The 17,636-nt window shown below is 37.8% G+C and overlaps 2 protein-coding genes and 1 long non-coding RNA gene across 3 annotated transcripts in view; 1 reads left to right on the top strand and 2 right to left on the bottom strand.

Moving 5' to 3' along the window:
- Window positions 1-766: 766 nt before the first annotated feature.
- On the bottom strand, window positions 767-2,289 carry nkx3-1 (NK3 homeobox 1). Its single transcript, XM_017468930.1, has 2 exons — window positions 1,665-2,289; window positions 767-1,331 (listed from the first exon to the last, which is right to left on the bottom strand). The coding sequence occupies exons 1-2, from the start codon at window positions 1,855-1,857 to the stop codon at window positions 877-879; spliced, it is 648 nt and encodes a 215-aa protein (XP_017324419.1). The 5' UTR covers window positions 1,858-2,289; the 3' UTR covers window positions 767-876.
- A 1,197-nt stretch (window positions 2,290-3,486) lies between these two features.
- LOC108266004 (uncharacterized) overlaps window positions 3,487-17,636 on the top strand; it is a 24,830-nt gene continuing 10,680 nt past the window's right edge. Inside the window, exons 1-3 of the long non-coding RNA XR_001812785.3 lie at window positions 3,487-4,975; window positions 5,096-5,173; window positions 7,074-7,215. This is a non-coding gene — a long non-coding RNA (uncharacterized LOC108266004). The remainder of the gene's footprint in view (window positions 4,976-5,095; window positions 5,174-7,073; window positions 7,216-17,636) is intronic.
- Window positions 15,318-17,636, bottom strand: part of nkx2.7 (NK2 transcription factor related 7) — a 3,170-nt gene continuing 851 nt past the window's right edge. The window contains exon 2 of the mRNA XM_017468929.3: window positions 15,318-16,337. Within this exon, the coding sequence (XP_017324418.1) occupies window positions 15,748-16,337 (590 nt within the window). The 3' untranslated portion in view covers window positions 15,318-15,747. The remainder of the gene's footprint in view (window positions 16,338-17,636) is intronic.

Below are 17,636 nucleotides of genomic sequence, written 5' to 3'. Positions count from 1 at the left end.
TGCAGTGTAGTGCCAGTGTAAAATGAATGAATTTACATCTTTTATGAAATATTTAAATAATAATCTTTGAGTGCTTCAGTGTATGTTGTAGTGTAATGTGCGTTCATGAAGGAAACCTGAATTAAAGAATGCGGCAGTATAACGCAGTGCTAAATCTAGCAATGTTAAAATTAAAATCAAGGCTCAAGTCAGCTAAATGGCACAGAATGGAACACTGCAACATTCTGTAAGTTACATATATACTTGTTTATGTTTATATGTTTGTATCACTAACCATATCTCAATTAGTAATAGTGGTAGAAATAAAAAAGAAATAAAAAATAAAATCCCGTCACCTTTCAGAGAAATAGTCTTTCACCAGGTGTGTAAGCAAAGTGCTTCTAAGGAGGTGAAACCAGCCAATCTATTGAAAAAGTGTTAAAATGTCTTTGTGTACTTTTACACAATTAGAATAATTTTTCTAATAATAATTATTGCCACATAATAATATGTGTCAATAATAATAATAATAATAATAATAATATACTACTACTACTTCTACTACTACTACTACTACTATTACTACTACTACTAATAAATAATAATAATAATAATAATAATAATATACTACTACTACTTCTACTACTACTACTAATAATAATAATATAAATAATAATAATAATATACTACTACTACTTCTTCTTCTACTACTACTACTACTACTAATAATAATAATATACTACTATAGTATATATACTATATAAATGTATTGCGTATGAAAAATATATATTACTTTAAAAAACATATGTTTATTTATTGATACAAAGCTGTACAAGATATAATAAAACACATTAGCTACATGAACAGTTTTAATTTAAAGCCTCCCCCGTGTCCCTGTCACCACACCGTCGGCCTCCACGCGCCGTGTCTGTGTGGATCGTACACGCACAGCCGATACGGATAACACGTGTACATCGTGGCGAGCAGTGACGCTCTGAGCAAGTCCTCGTCCACCGTGGCGGCGGCTGCGACGGCAGCGTTCCCCTCCGACTTCCGGTAACAATCCAGCTGCTGCCTCCGCTTGGTTTTGTAGCGTCGGTTCTGGAACCAGATCTTCACCTGGGTCTCGGTGAGGCGCAGCGCGCTGGCCAGGTGCGCGCGCTCCGGTGCGGACAGGTAGCGCTGGCGGCTGAACTTCTTCTCCAGCTCGAGCACCTGCAGGTGCGTGAAGGCGGCGCGCGAGCGCTTCTGCTTCTGAGCCAGAGTGTGCGTGTGGTTCGGCTCGTCTGCGTGTGTCGCCGCTTCTGTCGGTGAGTTTGTCCTTTCCGACGTACACGAGTCGACGGGTGACGCTGTAAAAGTTAATAAATGTTAATAAATAGTTCACAGTGTGTCGAGTTTCTTCCAAGATCAACATGTCGAGTTCATAGCAGGCTACCTTGACAGCACCTCAGAGGAAATGCGCGTGAAGCTTCAAAGTATTGCGCGTGAGCGTTTAAAATTACCACAGGAGGGGAATGACTATAAACAGAAAGTTTTTATTTTTTGCTACTAATATAGGCCTATCTTTCTACTAAAAAAACAACAACAACAACAACAACATAAATGTGCGGCTAAATGTTTAGCAGAAAACCTAAATGTTCGTCAGCATGTTCATTAACAAAGTTAATACCTTCCTAACTTACCAGGTCTTGTGGCTAACGCGGCTATCAGGAGAGCGTCCTGGTTTTCTCCTCCGTCTTTACAACACCGTGAGTCGATCTGACTTTCAGCTGAACTTCCCCTCGTCTCTTCTCCCCTCTCTTCCCCCTTCTCTTCTCTCATAGACAGAATGTCTTCAATGAAGAAGGACGTCAGCTGCCTGTTGGAGGACGCCATGTCGACCGGCAGGAACCACGCAGTCTCTCGGGGTGTAGCTTTGAGCAGGTAAACCTTAGTCCAGAGCAATTATGTGTGTGTGTGCGCGCGCATACGCGCCTGTGAGTGTGTGTATGAAGTGAAGCAGAGCTGTGACAATTTCTTCTTTTCACTCTCAATGGAGTCTCTTCACTTATAGAGCTGACTCCCAGCGTGACGTCACGGGGTGCATGATGGCAAAACCAGATTTCATTTCGTTCCCCAAGTGTCTTAAACTTCTTTAACTTAGATAGATAGATAGATAGACAGACAGACAGACAGATAGATAGATAGATAGATAGATTATATTTATATAACACAGCCTATTTATATAACACTGTTTATTTTCCCTTCTTTTCATTCGCTAATGAATTAGTTATACATTTGCAGAAATAACATGATACAATACAACAAAATAAAAAAAAAACAAAAAAACATGCTAAATATATATTTTAAAATCTGGATTTAAAAGCACCAGTACTTAAGAAAAGCATCTATTATTATTATTATTATTATTATTATTATTATTATTATTATTATTATTATTAAAGTGTGTTTAGATTGTTATTTGCACTTTTATATTACTATTAGGAATTTGTTCCGATGCAGTCTTGTTTGACATTTTCCTTACAACTCATTTGTTTGAAATCAAGCAATCAGTGTCCTGTAATTTGTACAAATTGTTCATGATATCAGTCAAAACTCTAAGCAGTAAATAGTCTAATTATAATGAATGCATAACTGATTTTATAATTCTACATTTAAACCACAGGTTAGCATTAACAGATTTACTCTAGTGCCCCTTAGATGAAACTGATCTTCAGGTGTTTCTCATTTGCGTTATTCTTGCCCAGTGAGGAGCTGACGAGATTTATTACGAAACTGGAGATGAGGACTCTCCTGCCGTCTCTGGACATCAGGCTTCGGGTGAACACCAGGGGAAATTTGCAGAGCGACTCCGTGGTCAGGCAGGGTCAACGTGGGTGGCCCCCTCTTTACGGTGCTAATGCGTTCAGCATATTGAGATGCGGCTCCCGCTCTTGACACACACGACGTTGTATGCCTGTTTGTTTGTCGTGCCCTCTCCACACTTCTGTTTAACCTTGCGATGTAAAGCAGAGAGGCAAGAGAGAGAGACATTTGCAGGGAAAGAGAGAGGGAGATAGGGGGTAAAGGGCACATCAGCCCCATGAGACTGAAGAGTCAGTTTTGGATAATACATGATGCAAGAGTGACAAACGGGGCCATTGTCCCCCTGACATGACCTCCCACCACCGTCCCCTAAAATACTGTCTCTAGTCAGATCAGTTAACGCTTCCTGCTGGCTTTATTAAGGGCAGGACTGTCCCCACATGTTCATTCCACACAAGGTGTCCTGGAAGTGAGAGAGCAGTCAAAGCTTTCACATTTAAGTAGATTTTCTTTTTTTGTAATATGTCCAAAACAGAGAGGCATTACAACAATGACTCCAAGTGCGCTGCATTCCTGTCAGTGGATTTATACCACAGAGTAACACACCTTTAAGCACAAATCAACAGTAATTATAAATGATTTGAAATAATAATAATAATAATAATAATAATAATAATAATAATAGTATTATTAATTCTGGGTAATGCTGCATGGAATAAACCTACAGACATTCATGGGTTGATTTTGTGTTCAAGGGTGGCTGAATTGTGTCCAAGAAAAAGTGGATAAAAGACTAAATTGTGCTTTACAACTACTTTACAGGTAAATGTAGGAAACACTGACTAATATATAGCACTGAGATAGCCTGTATTCCAGCAATGGCTGCCATATTTTCTTCAAATAAACATCATTATTTAACAGAAATCACCTGCTAAATATGACCTAAGCACAAGTTTCCAAACAGGATGTTTTTTTTTTTTTTTTTTTTTTTGTGCTATCATCTCATTCTCTGGCGTTGATCTCATGATCCATGCGCTTTTACCTCATTCCTCATGTTGTCATGTAAACTTTGTGTTTTAGATGTTTGATGTGACAGAGTTTACCTTGAGTAATCTTTCCGTCCTCTCTCTTACATACACAGAACAGACTGCCTGCATTGGGCATCTTTATCCCTCAAGTCTTTGATGGAGACTTTTTCCTGTTATGTATATCTCCTGATGCCTATCTTAATTACACAAGCATACAATTCAGTCTTCTCTACCTCAGTCAACGAGTGTGTCATCCTGTGGTCATGCTAAACAAGTAGCTGTAATCGGACAAGCATTTCTCACTGCTTGTGTAAAGCTACTCCTTATTTCTCCCCTGACCCCTGAGCGCTACACTAACACCACAGGGAGGGGAGATGTGGCACCGCTTGCTTGTCCTAGGCCAGATGTGAGCTAGTTAGAATCTGACCCCGTCGACAGGAAGCTGTACGTCATACTCATTTGGTGACTGGACGACTGGCTAAGAACAACCGCTTTCAATGTTTAGTCCAGTTGTTCATTTATTTTATTTTCTAATCAAGACCTTTACATGCATGAACCCAAGTTATAGTTTGCAATTTTGTTTGCAGTGGGTTGTGTTGCTGTCTCCAAGCTTCGTGGTTCCTGGATCCATCCTGAGCTCGGTTTCTGTCTCACCATGTCCGTGTGGGTTTCCTCTGAGTTCTGCAGTTTACTCTTTCTTTCAGAAAACTTGCTGCTAGGTGGACTGGCGATGATAAATTAGCCCTAAGGTGTGAATGTGTGTGTATGTGTGTGTGTGTGTGGTGGCCTGCGATGGACTGGGATCCCATCCAGGGTGTGCTCCCTCCTCACACCCAGTGTTCCTGGCATAGGCTTCGCTTCCACCACGACCCTGTCCAGAATAAAGTGCTTATTGAAAGCGAGCGAGTCTTTATAGCTCACTTCACAACTGTAGTTTGAATATAATTGTACATATATTCAATTTATTTGTATAGTGCTTTTTACAACGGTCATTGTCTCAAAGCAGATTTACAGAAATATATAAAGACAGGAGACAGTGTGTGAATTAATCCCAATCGGGCAAGCCGGTGTCAACGGTGGCGAGGAAAATCTCCCTAAGATGTTAAGAGGAAGAAACCTTGAGAGGGACCAGACTCAGAAGGGAAGCCATCAACATCTGGGTAAAATATGAATTTTCACATAAACAAATAATGATATTTGTTTGCTTTTGTACACTTCACATTTTAAATATATAATTGAGAGCAAATATTCTTTCTTTCTTTTTAATTTTTATGAAACAGCACCTGTTTTGGAAAGAATTGTTCTGGTGGAGCAAAAGTACTGAGGAAGCAAGAGTAGAAAGCTGGTGCCCTCTAATGGTGAGGAATTACTCCTTTCCCTCAATTTTTCCACTCATCCTCAGGGATTGAATCCACATACTGGCATGTTTTAGGAGGTGTGAGGAAACCAGAAAACCCAAAGAAAATCCCTGGGGAGAGCATGTGAAACACCACACAGACAGTAACCCAAGCTCAGGATTGAATCAGGGACCAATGAGCTGGATACGGCCAAAAACCCCCCCAAAAAATACATGCTAAATTAACCCATAGTGTACGAGTCTTGAGTGGCCCCATGATATACTGGCTTCCTATTCAGCATGTGAAACACCACACAGACAGTAACCCAAGCTCAGGATTGAATCAGGGACCAATGAGCTGGATACGGCCAAAAAAAACCAAAAAAAAAAACATGCTAAATTAACCCATAGTGTACGAGTCTTGAGTGGCCCCATGATATACTGGCTTCCTATTCAGCGTCCATCCACTGAGACCCTACAGCGGTTACTTAAGATAAGCGAATGGATGATTGAGAAAAAAATATCAGCAAGAGATGGTGTGGTCAGTATTCCAGGCTGTTTCATATACACCAGTGTAGTATGTTTCAATTCATCTCACAGTGCTGTTGAACTCTGGAATCTGATTGGTCAGCAGCTAAGGCAGTAATTCTGGCTGCTAATCAAATGACAGGTTTATATTAATGCTCTTATTGTAATATATTATTGTTTCAATAGTAACAAGTAATTCACAGGAACTTATTTGTATTGGCAGAAGGCAAATTTATTTATTTATTTATTTATTTATTTATTTATTTAAAAAGAGAAGACGTTGTAATTTAACAAAGAAAAACATATCATCGTTGATGTTGCGAAGTTTAGTTTAGGATGTAAGGAGACGTTTTTTTTGGAAGAAGTCCACCACTGGAAATTCTTCAGGATAGAAACACCTCAACTATATCTGATGCTGGTGAGAATGTTTTAGCCTCTAGAACTCTAGACTGCTGCACTGATGTGAATGTGGAATCCTATCAATACACTTTGACTATGAAATTTTTAGCTGAAATGTTTTTTGCTATTGAGCACTGTGCTGAACACAGCTGAGGCATGATCTTGATGTTAAAGAGAGTCTGTTCCACATGGCGTTTGATTCATGAATTCTTTTTTTTTTTTCTTTCCCCCCACACTGAGAAATCTTTCTCGGTGACGTATTCTCCACGGCGTACATTTCTACAGAACCCAGTAATATAAATACTGATCCAAGACCAGACTCTTTATTGTGTAAACGGATTTTTTCACTGTTACTAAAAGATGGGACTGATCCTCTGAAAGATGGGACTATGCGGCGTGATCCTTGTTTACGCAGACGATCATGGTTGCCAGGGTAGTAAAGCAGTAAAAATCTCATTTCACAAAAGATCCTTAATCGCACTAAACAGGACTTAACTGATATCTGTCAGCGCTCCGCCAAAAGGTAATTGTGTTCGGTCATGACACAGGTTTGGTTTGTTTTGGCTGGCTCTCACATACATAAGTGACAGAGGATCAGATCATCTCACTGCTTGCACTCGCAAGTCTGTATGTAGAAATTACACACTGTCTGCAAATGATCATGTAATACAACATATTTCAGTATGATGAAGACGTGTCTTATTTAGTATTTTTTGTAATGCATCGTTGGATATAAATTGGTGTACTTCCAGTGTCTAAACAGCAGAGGGAACTGTGTGGCAACATTTCATTACGCAAACTACAAATTCTGCACTTTTGTTGTGTAGCCTTTCATATGACTTCAATATGATCTACTTTTCTCAATTTTTTGTTTTAAGTTTGTTTCTGGAAGCCTCATGGGCATCCATCCTAGTAGCATGGTGGGTTTTTTCTTTCTTTTCTTTTTTTTGGACAAATGGTATATAAGGTAAGACTAATACGAGTTTGTTTTAAAGGTGACATCCGACTGGTTGAGGCAGAAATGTTGGTGTTTCAGACAAATAAAGTACACAGTCAGATCACAGCATGAAAGCCTGAGTGACACAATGTCTTCATTCACTGAATAAACAGCCCTTGGATATCAGCACTTCTACACAGGTGTGCTCTCTCTCTCTCTCTCTCTCTCTCTCTCTCTCTCTCTCTCTCTCTCTCTCTCTCTCTCTCTCTCTCACACACACACACACACACACACAAAGAGTGCATGTTTTAATTATTAAATCCATTCTGCTGAAGCAGTGTTATGACATGTTAATGCGTTCGTTTAATTTTGAAGGCATTCAGAGCAACCTTATACCACAATAATGAGATCATCTGATTTCAAAGCCCAGTGTCAATAGCATTTAAAGTCATATCAACTTGCAAAGTGTCTCAAGGCCTGCACAAGCTTAGATCATGTGACCTTTCTGTAAGAATGCAGACCTGTATTCACAAGACATTCATTTATATGCTGAAGATATATAACAGCATGTCAGTGGTATTTACGTGACTTACTGTGTAATGTGACAAGAATGTTTTTAGGAGGAAACACTGAACTTGTAGAAAGATGCACAATGAAGCTGAACAGAGAACCAAGTAGCAGTCTGGGTGATATATTCCCACAGTTGATATTTTCATTGAATGTCTCATAATTAAGTATCAGTTTATGTTTTTGGATCTGAACGATGATTGATATTGATAATACATGACAGCGTTTTTCAGCCTGACTCATCACTAGTGTAATAAACCTCACCCAAACCTCACATGCGATCATGATTCACATGATGAAAGTCACGTGTGGTTTTTAGACATTTTACATGTTATGATTCACACATTTTTCGTGTTGTGGTATTAACATGTAGTGCATGTGGTTTTAAACCCCCCCCCCAACCCTGAAATGATTCATTCATTTAAATGACTCTTCCCTCACTTATAATTTATTTTCACATATGATTTTATACACATGATACATTTTTCATGTGAGAGTTTTTTTTTTTTCCATTAATTTATTTTTATGATCGAAAAACGATTTATTTTTTCATGTCATTTCTGCCTGATTCATTTACTTTCATGTGATTTTATTCCACAGGATTTGTTTTTCATTTGGTTGTTTTACAAAGCATTTATTTTCACAGCTGTTTTTTTCCCCCCCACGTAATTGATTTTTTTCACATTTTTTCACATTTTACATCATTCCTGTAAATGCACATGTGATTTTTTATTCTCATTTGATTGATTTTGCACAATCCATTTAATTTCTCACCATTTCTTTCACGCTTTGTTCACAAGCTTTTTTTTATTTTCCTATGATTTATTTATATTCACATGTGATTTTGTTTCTTTTATTTTCACATGATTCTTTTATATTCATGTTTCATATTCATACATTCATTTATTTCCACATGTACCCTTTTCACGTGATTTTTACACAATCTTTTTTGCCTATTCATCTATTTTGACCTCTGATCTTTTCCCACATTATACTTTTATTTTCACACGATTCTTTTATATTCATATATGATCTTTTGTTTCACATGAGTCATTCATTTTTCACAGTTGATCACATGATGTCATGTGTTACTTGAGTTCACTTATAGGCGTTTCAGGGCATAACATGAAACGGACCTTCACATGTTTGTTTGTTTGTTTGTTTGTTTGTTTGTTTGTTTACAGGTGAATACATATTGCTCGCATAATCACACGTGAAAAACACACAAACACGTGAAATATTTGCGAATTGTAAGTAAGGGATGCGCTTGGAACATACTTTTTTGCCCTTATGACCTCGTCGGTCGCACAGCGAAGGCATTTTGTTTTGCATATTTGCGGTCGGACAGAAGTGTGTTTATTATTTCAAGTTCTTCTCTGTAACTTATTGCTCAGATGTAGAACTCGAGCTCTGCATTTGAAAAATGCTATTACAACACAATGTAAACTACATTCGAATCTGTTCAGATGAAAAGCTACATTGTTATTAACTGCATCCGCAATGTACACAAATCCTGTGTCTGGTCAGGGCCGAACTTTAGAAGGAGAAGATTGCAAATTACAGTCCATTCCTGATGAAGCAAGGAAGGTCAAGCGAAAGGAAGTGGCTTTTCTGCATCGAGGTCGTTAACAATGTCGTCTTGCCAGTATTCTGCTAGGTTTAAGCATGTTTGGCCAGAGGACAAGAGTGTGTTTATAGATGGAGGACAGTTGACTGATGTGTCGTAAGTGCAGACAGATGTGTGATGTCAGCTTTGACAGGGTCCAAGTGTCTCCTTTTGGACATCCAGTCTTTATTCGTCCAAAGGTTTGTAACAATTTATTTTGTTTTGGATGTGAGGAAGACAGTCTTCTATATGAGTCATTAAATGTGTGCACTGTTTTTCTATGGCTGGAGTTTTGTCTTCTTATGAATACAAATGTTATGTCTGTTTAGAAGCTGCCAGTCTTCTTGTCTAGTCGGAAAACTCATGGGCCCCAGGAAGCTTCTTCGATACCGTTAAACATGGACATGGAAATTTTATCTACTGGCTGCTTCAACAACATGGATATATATATATATATATATATATATATATATATATATATATATATATATATATATATATATATATAGAGAGAGAGAGAGAGAGAGAGAGAGAGAGAGTTGTCTAATGTATGTTTTATATGTATATATATATATATATATATATATATATATATATATATATATATATATATATATATATATATATATATATACACAGTTATTATCAAGAGAAGAATATTGTAATTTTAAAGTTCTTTTCAATATGCATGGTATTTGGCACAAGTACTCTTAGCGTATGTCTAGGCTTGCGTCTCTCTGAGAGCTGAGAGAGTGCAGCGATGAACCAGGCCTCTATTGTCTTAGCCTGTCTGTCACTGACAGACTGAGTTTGTCTCAGATCACATCTCTTCCTGTAGACCTGCCCCGTGGCTTGTGCTGAATGTTGCTTCCGACACACAAACACACACACACACACAGACACACTTAGACACACGATCCATCACTCATTCACATCATCACTAAGACACCCCCCCCCACCCCCACCCCCACACACACACGCACACACTTGCACTATCCTTGTGAGGACCTTCCATTGATATAATTCTAAATGTTGCTGATTAATTCTGTGCTACACCCAAATCTAACCCCAACCTTCTGCCCAGGAACCAGAAGGAAATCTTTTAAATCTCTTAGTTTTCAAAACTGTCCCATTCCTATCCACGTCGGTGCCTACCAAGATATAAACAATCAAGGACCCCCCAACACACACACACACACACACAAACACATAATTCTAAACTCAACACAGAGTCTTACTCTTACAAGTTCCACACACACATTCCTACCTACTGACACAAACACACACACACACACACACACTCTCAGCTTATCTGATCTCTTCAAGTGGCTGCAGTCTCCACTCTGTCTGCCCGCTGCCAAATTCTGCTCTTAGCTGCATACATGCCTCTTATCAGTCTGCTAAATATTGCTCAAAGCCGTATAGGCAACTTTTTCTTTATCTGGCTTCAGCGTTAATGAGACTTTTGAGAGTGTTTCTATCTCCACCCTGATCCTCAGCACTGAGACACCCGTGAGTCATGTTTCTAGCTTAACTAGGATGTGAGTTACCCATCAAGAAAGCACTTCATTTTCACTTTCCATAACTGTCAATGAATTTTCACTGTGTGATTTATCATGTGATTTATCATGTTGTAGTGAACATGTATAGTCACACAGAGATGTTCTCAGTAAATATGATAAAAAGGCTAATTGCTCATTCTTTTCAGACACCGAGTACTAAGAGTAAACTGAATGCGATTCACTAATTTTTGTAAAATTGGCTGCTATGAATGAGATTTGGTGCAAGTTTTTGGTAGTTTTGAAAAAAAAGTTTTGCTTTTTGCAGAATGGTTATGTCTAGCAATTACATAAACAACATATGTAACATTTGCATACATTTCTATAGGCTATTTTAAACAGTTAAGTGAACCCTAAAATTGAAAGCAAGGACACATCTAACTTTTAAAACCCTACCAATTCTCAGTCACTATTTATATTTAATTATCAATTATGTGAGATGTGTATTTTTATCATGGTAAAGCAACATGGCAAATTACACAAAATACTCTGTATGGCACTATGTCATATTACATAGCCTCAGAAGAGCACTTTAAGAATCTATTAAAAACCTTTTTTAATGGAATTTTATGTATAATATAAGCTATTATATTACGTGTTTGTTGTTATAAGGCTTTCTGTGATTGGTTTAAATCATTAGTATATGAAACAGTTGTTTTTTTTTTTGTGTTCCAGATCTACTATAGATAGACATTAATTCTATAGTTAAAGTATAAAACTAGTCAGTATATAATTACAGTATATACCTAGTCACAATTTTTGTAATATTGCCTCTGCACCGTCACAATGGATTTGAAATGAAGCAATCAAGGTGTGATTGAAGTGTAGACTTTCAGCTTTAATTCCAGGGGTTTAACAAAAATACTGCAATGACTATTTAGGAATTACAGACGCTTTTACATAGTCACTCCCTGTTCACAGGCTCAAAAGTAATTGGACAGTTGACTGGACAGTTGACTGATAAGCAGTTTCCTGGCCAGGTGTGGCCCGTTTCCTCGTTATTTCGTGACAAATTAAGGAGATAAATAGTCTGGAGTTGATTCCAAGTGTTGAAAATGCATTTGCTAGCTGTTCAAGGGAACTCTCAATATGCAGTCCGAAGAGGTGTCGATGCAAGTGAAGGAGGCCGTCATTAGGCTGAAAAAACACAACAGACCTATCAGAAAGGTAGCAGAAACTTTAGGAGTGGTACATTTGGTACATTTCTAAAAAGAAGGAATGCACTGGTGAGCTCGGAAGACAACTAAAGTGGATGATCGCAGAATTCTGTCATTTGTGAAGAAAACCTCTTCACAACATCTAGCCAAGTCAAGCACACACTGGAGGAGGTAGGTGTATCAATGTCAAAGTCTATAATTAAGAGACGCCTTCATGAATGCAAATACAGAGGATTCACCTTAATATGCAAACCACTGGTAACGCTCCAGAAAAGAAAGGCCAGTTTAAACTTTGCTAGAAAACATCTAAAAAAAAAAGCCTGCCCAGTTTTGGAACAAGATTCTTTGGACAGATGAAACCAAGATTAACTTGTACCAGAATGATGGGAACAGAAGAGTATGGAGATGGAAAGGGGGGGCTCATGAGCCGAAGCATACCACATCGTCTGTCAAATGTGGAGGAAGTGTTATGGCATGGCCATGTATAGCTGCCAATGGAACTGAGTCACTGGTGTTTATTATAATAATGTGACTGCTGATAGAAGTAGCAGGATGAAAGAAAATTGAATGTTCTTAAATGGCTGAGTCAGTCACCTGACTCAACCCAATTAAGCATGTTTTTCATTTACTGAAGACAAAACTGAAGGTAGAAAGTCCCACAAACAAGCAGCAACTTATGGCAACTGCATTAAAGGCCTGGCAAAGCATCTCAAGAGAGGAAACTCAGCATTTGGTGATGTCCATGAGTTCCAGACTTTAATCAGTCGTTGACTGCAAAGGATTTGCATCCAAGTATTAATAATAATCCTTATATTTATAATTATGTTAGCTCTGAGCCTTGAATATGGAAGGACTATAGTAAAGATGGCTGTAATTCCTAAAACAGCCAATGCAAAATGTTAAACCCCTTAAATTAAAGCTGAAAGTCTACACTTCAATCACATCTTGATTAATTCTTTCAAATCCACTGTGGCGGTGTACAGAGGCAAAGCCACTGAAACTGTCTCGCTGTCCAAATACTTATGAAGCCGACTGTACATCAGTTTACCATTTAAAATTAGACCTACGCGAACTGAAATGTGTCCAAGGATGTTTGCAAAAAGTTTGAGACCCGCGATCTGCTAGTGTTCCAGTGAGTGTTCTGGAGCAGTGGATGATACGCGCCTAAGTCTCGAAATTATGACGTCATTTATCACTTCGTTCGCACGAACTGCTCCGTTGTGCCTCCATATCCGTGCAACCAACATTTCTTACACTGCACACATTTTAAATCGCAAGTGAATAAAATAGCAGGCTACTCGAAGTGTGTCCGATTTCAATACACACCTATACGGCATTTCAGTAAATCCATAGTACCACTGAAATACTGAATTAAACACTCAACCGCGTGCATGTGCTGATTTAGCTGTGACGTGTGAAAGTGCTTTATAATATGAGCAGGTGATGAGGCTTCAGGCTGCTGTGTGAGGGATCTGATGGCTGCCGGCGGTGTGTCCGGTGGTGTGAGCCATGCAGTGCCGGTGTGTCTGCTCTTCTGTTTACTCTCAGGCCTTTTCTGTCTTATCAGCCCAGTGCTCCCGCGTTATCTGTTTGCCTAATGGGACTCCAATGACAAGCTCATCGCGCCGCATTAAGATGGAGGAGATTAGACCTAATTGAACTGATACCATTAGATGTTTTACTGTGCATGCGCAGCCAAGCAATCTGTCAGCAACTAACCAACTTTATTAGGCTATTAGGTGTGTGAGTGTTGCATTAACACCTATGGTGCTTTTAATAGGTCCAGACTGCAGTTGTTTGGACTAAGAGTGCATAAGTCAGCACCTTGCTCGCTAATTCGGCAGTTCATTTACTGTACATTTTGTTGTGTTAAAAAAAAAAAAAATCTATGCTAAAACCTATGATGTAATGCAAGTAATATGTTTAAATGATCATCAGTTAAAACATTAAAAAAAAAAAAACTGCATCAAAATGTATGTAGTATAACTATAGCTATCGTTTAGTATTATATTGTAACACTTAAGTAAATAAAGTTGCCTTAAAATCTTGAGCACATTGAAACAAATGGTCGGCGCTTTGAACCAGTGAATCTAAACTATTAAAAAAAGAAGAACAATAAAAAGTCTACATTTTTAACCCCTACAGCAGCTGTACAAATTGCGTTTTTTATTTTTTTTATTTTTTTTTTTTTTATAAATATACTATGTCTATGTCTTGTCATTTGACAAAATAAATAAATAAATAAATAAATCTGAAAACGTGTAAATCTATTTTCGCTTTCATTGTCCAAGATTGTACTTCACTTTGAAACAAACCCATTCAGCAGCGTGTGTCTAATAATATACATCCTCATTAATGGAAAACCAGCTTGTTGTTATTATCTTTTATATGAATCGATTCTTTGTTTTTTTTAGCAAGTTATTTTTTTATTTGATATGGATATGTTTTATGAAATATATTTTATGTGTTATATTTGTATATACACAAATATTTAACTGTTTTATAAATATTTAATTCAGGGTTATATTCACTGATGAAAGTCGTACTTGGACTCATTAGGCTAGACTACTTATAATTTAGGAATACGTTAATTACAGCATTTAAAAAGGTTCCAAATTAACACGTCAGCAGCGGGATTTTACCAAGATAAAATAAATCCTTCTCGTAAAGTATAAATATATTCGCCATGAAGGACATTTATCCCCCCCAAAAATATGGACAAAAAATAAGTGACATGTTAATTAATCTAAAGGTCAGTAACTTAACTTTAGCTTGAATTATTGTATTGTTAGAATTATTCTAGAATATAAAACAGAATTATTCTAGGCTATATTCCTAAAACAATATAAAACAGAATTATTCTAGGCTATATTCCTCTAAAACAATATAAAACAGAATTATTCTAGGCTATATTCCTCTAAAACAATATAAAACAGAATTATTCTAGGCTATATTCCTCTAAAACAATATAAAACAGAATTATTCTAGGCTATATTCCTCTAAAAAATATATAAAACAGGATTATTCTAGGCTATATTCCTCTAAAACAATAGAACAGACTTGTGCCAATTATCCAGCTTTAGATTTCTCACTCACATGTAAAATTGAGTTTTTCTGTTTCTCTAAAAAAAAATTATTATTTTACAAATTGCGATAACTTCTTGTCATGTAGAGATTTTAGTTATTGAACTATTTTTTTTTATGATGCATTTAACCCAGGATCCGATCAGAATTCCTACTCGCCCTTCTGGGTAGCCCCAGTAATTCTTTAAAAATGAAAAACAAAGATTTACCATTTGCTTGTGTCCAAATACACACTTGGTGCGTGAGCAAGCCGAATTATATGGACCTTTCCTTTTATTTCCCACTGTAAGAAATCAGGATAGGTCATGTAAACACACACAACAATAGTATATATTAATAATTAGTCTTAATAAGAAGTATATTTTATTATTATTGAAAGGTTTATATGCAAAACTTCAAATACACGAAACATTTGCACATAAAAATCACCTGTGCCAGTTCAGGACAAAGTTTCCATAAACATGGTCATGATTAAATCATCTTTAGAGTTACAGACGTACACAGAAAAATCCCCAGTATTAAATGAACAAACACGTGGTTGATTGGTCTCAGACAGTGTTAAACTGACCATTAGGACGTTTTATAGTATGAATGCATGACCTTTTGGAAGCACCTGGGATTCTGTTGTAGCCTATGCATGATCCATGATCTTTGTGATATGTACAATACAGTTTTGGGGAAACTTTCCCAGATCAGTCTTATCACATGTCACTGTGAGTGTCAGCTTCGAGTCTTTTTTTTATTTTTTTCACAGTCTCTTCACCAAGCTCTGATTCCGGTTAACGTGGTCTGAAACGGTCCTTGCTGGCCAAGAGCTCCATCAGCACTCCCCATGCTGAGATTCATATCTACTATGTGATTAGGGATTTGCGTGCTGTTGGTGAACGATGGCATTCCGGTAAAGTTACAGGCGTAAGGGTTATTTCCATAACTGTTATAGTAGTTGTTGTACGGATACGAACCCACTGCGACGTTATAGGGCGCTCCGTGGCTTCCGCCGAGACACGGCTTTCCGTCTCGCACGAGCACCGGGACGGCTACTCTGCGCGGAGGCAACGGGTGACCGGCCAGCTCCAAGCTCTTATCCTGCCGCTGCCGCTTGCACTTGTACCTCCTGTTCTGAAACCAGATCTTGACCTGTGTGGAGGTGAGCTTGAGCACGGCGGCGAGCTGCTCTCTCTCCGGCGCGGACAGGTAGCGTTGCTGCTTGAAACGCCGCTCCAGCTCGAACACTTGAGTCTGGGAGAAGAGCACGCGCGGTTTCCGGCGAGAGCGCGGCTTCTGCATGTCTCCCGGCGCCTCTTCCTGTTTCCCATCTGCGCAGCTCGACTCCTCTAATTCGCATGCACCTGTTTTAGCGGGAGGGGGGAAAAAAAACAAATCATGTTACCGTGTTACCTAAAACTACAACTGCCCTTCGGGACAGAAAAGGTGTGGAATGAACAGAATAACTTCACTAAAAATGTTCATTTTACACTCTCAGAAGAAAGGGTATTAAACTATACCACTGCGTGTGGCTGGAATGGTACCATCAAGAGTACCTCTGTACATTTAGTATGTATCCTTTACCTACAAATGTGCATCTAGTGTACCTTTAAAGCTTTACTCTAAAACCTAATTACAGTCCAGTTATGTGCCTTGAATCGTTTATTTTATATCTCTATTTCCAGGCGAAAGACACATATCTTGTGTGTACCATGTACCATGGAAAGGTACAGATAAGTACTATTTTTCTGAGTGTGTGTCAACATAATTCACCCATTCATGTATGAAACACATTAGTCAAATAATCATATTTAGTGACTGGGGCGATTAGAGCTTTTTTTTATTTTTTTTATTTATTATTATTATTATTATTTTTTTAATAATAATAATAAATATTTATCTTTCTACCAACAGAACCCAAACAGTTATACTGTGCTAAAATATAGATTCGAAAGAAAGTCTAATTTTGTCAGCATTTCTAGTTTTAATGAAATTGCAGATTCGAGCTCACATTAGACAATGTAAACTTCATTATTATGATTTTTCTTAGCTGAAATTTTTTTTTTGGGGGGGGTATCCCCCCCAACATATTTCTTTTTTCAGCTGAGAAAAACTGAAGAAAAAACCCCTGCAACAAGGTGAAACATATTTTGTTTGTATTATCCAATGTTTCTTTTTTTTTCTTTTTTTTAGTGTAAAAGAAACTAATTAATGTCATGATATAATTTTAATTCTATTTAATTCAAGTGACCAGTTCATTACAGCCTGAAATATAAATATAACAACTACACAATAACCAACACATGTAACAAAACAGTAGGATAGAGCAGTTGACTGTGATCTCTACTGTCAGCATGTCATAGAGAGAGAGAGAGAGAGAGAGAGAGAGAGAGAGAGAGAGAGAGAGAGAGAGAGAGAGAAAGACCCTTGGGAGTTCCCAGAACCCAATATGAGACCTAAATTGTTTATATGCATCCAAACGGACCAAACTGTACTTCTACTTGTCATTGGCTGGTAACCTGGTACCTGTACTTCTACTTGTCATTAGCTGGTAACCTTTAAAAATAAATTAAGCCATATAACTGGACCATAAGGACCAAAAGCTAATTAAGGTACAGCACATGCACGTCTTAGGTTAAAGGAAGAAGATGTAACCTTAATAG

This window comes from Ictalurus punctatus, chromosome 5, assembly GCF_001660625.3.
Source record: "Ictalurus punctatus breed USDA103 chromosome 5, Coco_2.0, whole genome shotgun sequence".
Classification (NCBI taxonomy): Eukaryota; Metazoa; Chordata; class Actinopteri; order Siluriformes; family Ictaluridae; genus Ictalurus; species Ictalurus punctatus.
Note: the sequence above shows the minus strand (reverse complement) of the source record. Positions and strands in the feature narration are given on the sequence as shown.

What these genes read in the sequence shown, in the direction of transcription:
- nkx3-1 (XM_017468930.1), bottom strand. Translation starts at nt 1,857, where the DNA reads ATGGCGTCCTCCAACAGGCAGCTGACGTCCTTCTTCATTGAAGACATT. An exon ending in CGCGTTAGCCACAAGACCTG is followed by an intron (nt 1,332 to 1,664) that starts GTAAGTTAGGAA and finishes TAACTTTTACAG; the next exon opens with CGTCACCCGTCGACTCGTGT.